Here is a 1,717-nt window from a genome sequence, read left to right on the forward strand (position 1 = left end):
ATTTTTGGATAGCTGAGTAATAAAATAGCCTTTGTATTTGGTTTATATGAACATCAAGTTTATGTAATGTATGTAATATAGGCTGTTTTCTGTATGACAGTCCGTATTTGCATGTCCATACCATGCATTGGTCCGGCATTTATTGCAATGTTTTTTTCCAACTTTTTATCGCACGAACTTTGTGATTGGATTTTACGAAAAAATGAGACAAAAGACACCAATTTTAAATTTGATCATTAGGAAGATTCATGATAACAGTTTCTCAAAAGATATCACTCAAAGGCATTGAAATTCTAGTTTGATCCAAATAAGGGGGGATATGTTACATGTTCACCCCCTTTTTTGCAATATTTTATGGTAAATAAATGCAGAATGTTGCCATGGATACACATAAAAGGAATTAATGTTCACCCTTTTAACTTTTGAACATTGACTGGGTAATGAGAACAACCCTAGCAAAAAGAAACACCGGACTGAGATGGACACTTTTGTACTACGCTTGAGGACACAGACTATGCTGATGATTTAGCTCTTTTATCCCATACCGAAGACCATGTGCAGGAGAAGACCAAAAAGCTAGAAGAAACAGCTAAAATGATTGGACTTAAGATCAATGCGAAAAAGACAAAGCTAATGTTCCTCAATACAGAGAAACATCCTGCCATATTTGTAGAAGGGAAACAGCTTGAAACAGTAGAGTCATTTAATTACCTAGGCAGTTGTATAACAACAGAAGGTGGTGCTGAGAGAGACATAAAGATCAGAATAGGAAAAGCTAGATCTGCATTCATTAGATTAGGCAACATCTGGAAAACAACAGCCTTTTCAAAGAAGACCAAGCTCAGACTATATAACAGCTGTGTACTCTCAGTACTCCTATATGGCTCAGAGTGCTGGAGAATGACTGACAAAGACATCAATAGACTCTCCAGCTTCCATAACACATGTCTACGAAAGATAATGAAAATATTCTGGCCAGACAAAATCTCCAACAAAGACCTTCATGAGATGACAAATACCAAAGACATGGAGACTTTGCTCATACAAAAAAGATGGAGGTGGCTTGGTCATGTGATACGCAAATCATCTGATGACATGACCAAGGTAGCCCTTAGATGGACACCAGAGGGGAAGAGAAAGAGAGGCCGACCTAAAACAACATGGAGACGCACTGTAGAAAATGAGCTAAAGGAAAGAGGATATACCTGGGGTACAGTTAAAAGAACAGCAAACAACAGAGAAGAGTGGAGGAAACTTTTCCTTGCCCTATGTGCCACTAGGCATAGCAAGGACTAAGTAAGTAAGTAAGTAACTTTTGGAAATCAAATGTATGGAATATACTGATTACATACATATGCACATGTACAACATAAACAGTTAGGTTAATGTATTAGAAATCCAGTAATAGGAGATGATAAAACATTTTGGGGCTCATTTTTAATTTTATTTTCTTTCTGTGGAGTGCTACCTTTGTCATCATTTATTTATTGATATATCGTTTAACTGTTTATTATACATGTATGATTTTGTATTGCATTCTAACCTCATTGGTATAAATTTAATGATTCACTAGGTGATTCTGATAGAGGACATGAAGTTTATCTTATATTAATATTAGTAGATTTGGAAGAATGCAGTTTCTTTTTATTTTTGCATTGCACCTCTACTTGTTACATTGCAATCTTTTTTAGACAAACATTTTATTTTCGTAGTATCT

General features: G+C 35.4%; 1 protein-coding gene across 1 annotated transcript; it reads left to right on the forward strand.

Moving 5' to 3' along the window:
* The first annotated feature begins 594 nt into the window (after positions 1-594).
* Positions 595-1,296, forward strand: LOC134696953 (uncharacterized). Its single transcript, XM_063558923.1, has one exon. The coding sequence runs from the start codon at positions 595-597 to the stop codon at positions 1,294-1,296; it is 702 nt and encodes a 233-aa protein (XP_063414993.1).
* The last annotated feature ends 421 nt before the right edge of the window (positions 1,297-1,717 follow it).

Source organism: Mytilus trossulus, chromosome 14, assembly GCF_036588685.1.
Source record: "Mytilus trossulus isolate FHL-02 chromosome 14, PNRI_Mtr1.1.1.hap1, whole genome shotgun sequence".
In the NCBI taxonomy this organism is placed as follows: domain Eukaryota; kingdom Metazoa; phylum Mollusca; class Bivalvia; order Mytilida; family Mytilidae; genus Mytilus; species Mytilus trossulus.

Bases quoted from the DNA above. Each gene is read 5' to 3' on its own strand.
- LOC134696953 (XM_063558923.1), top strand. From the start codon at position 595: ATGATTGGACTTAAGATCAATGCGAAAAAGACAAAGCTAATGTTCCTC.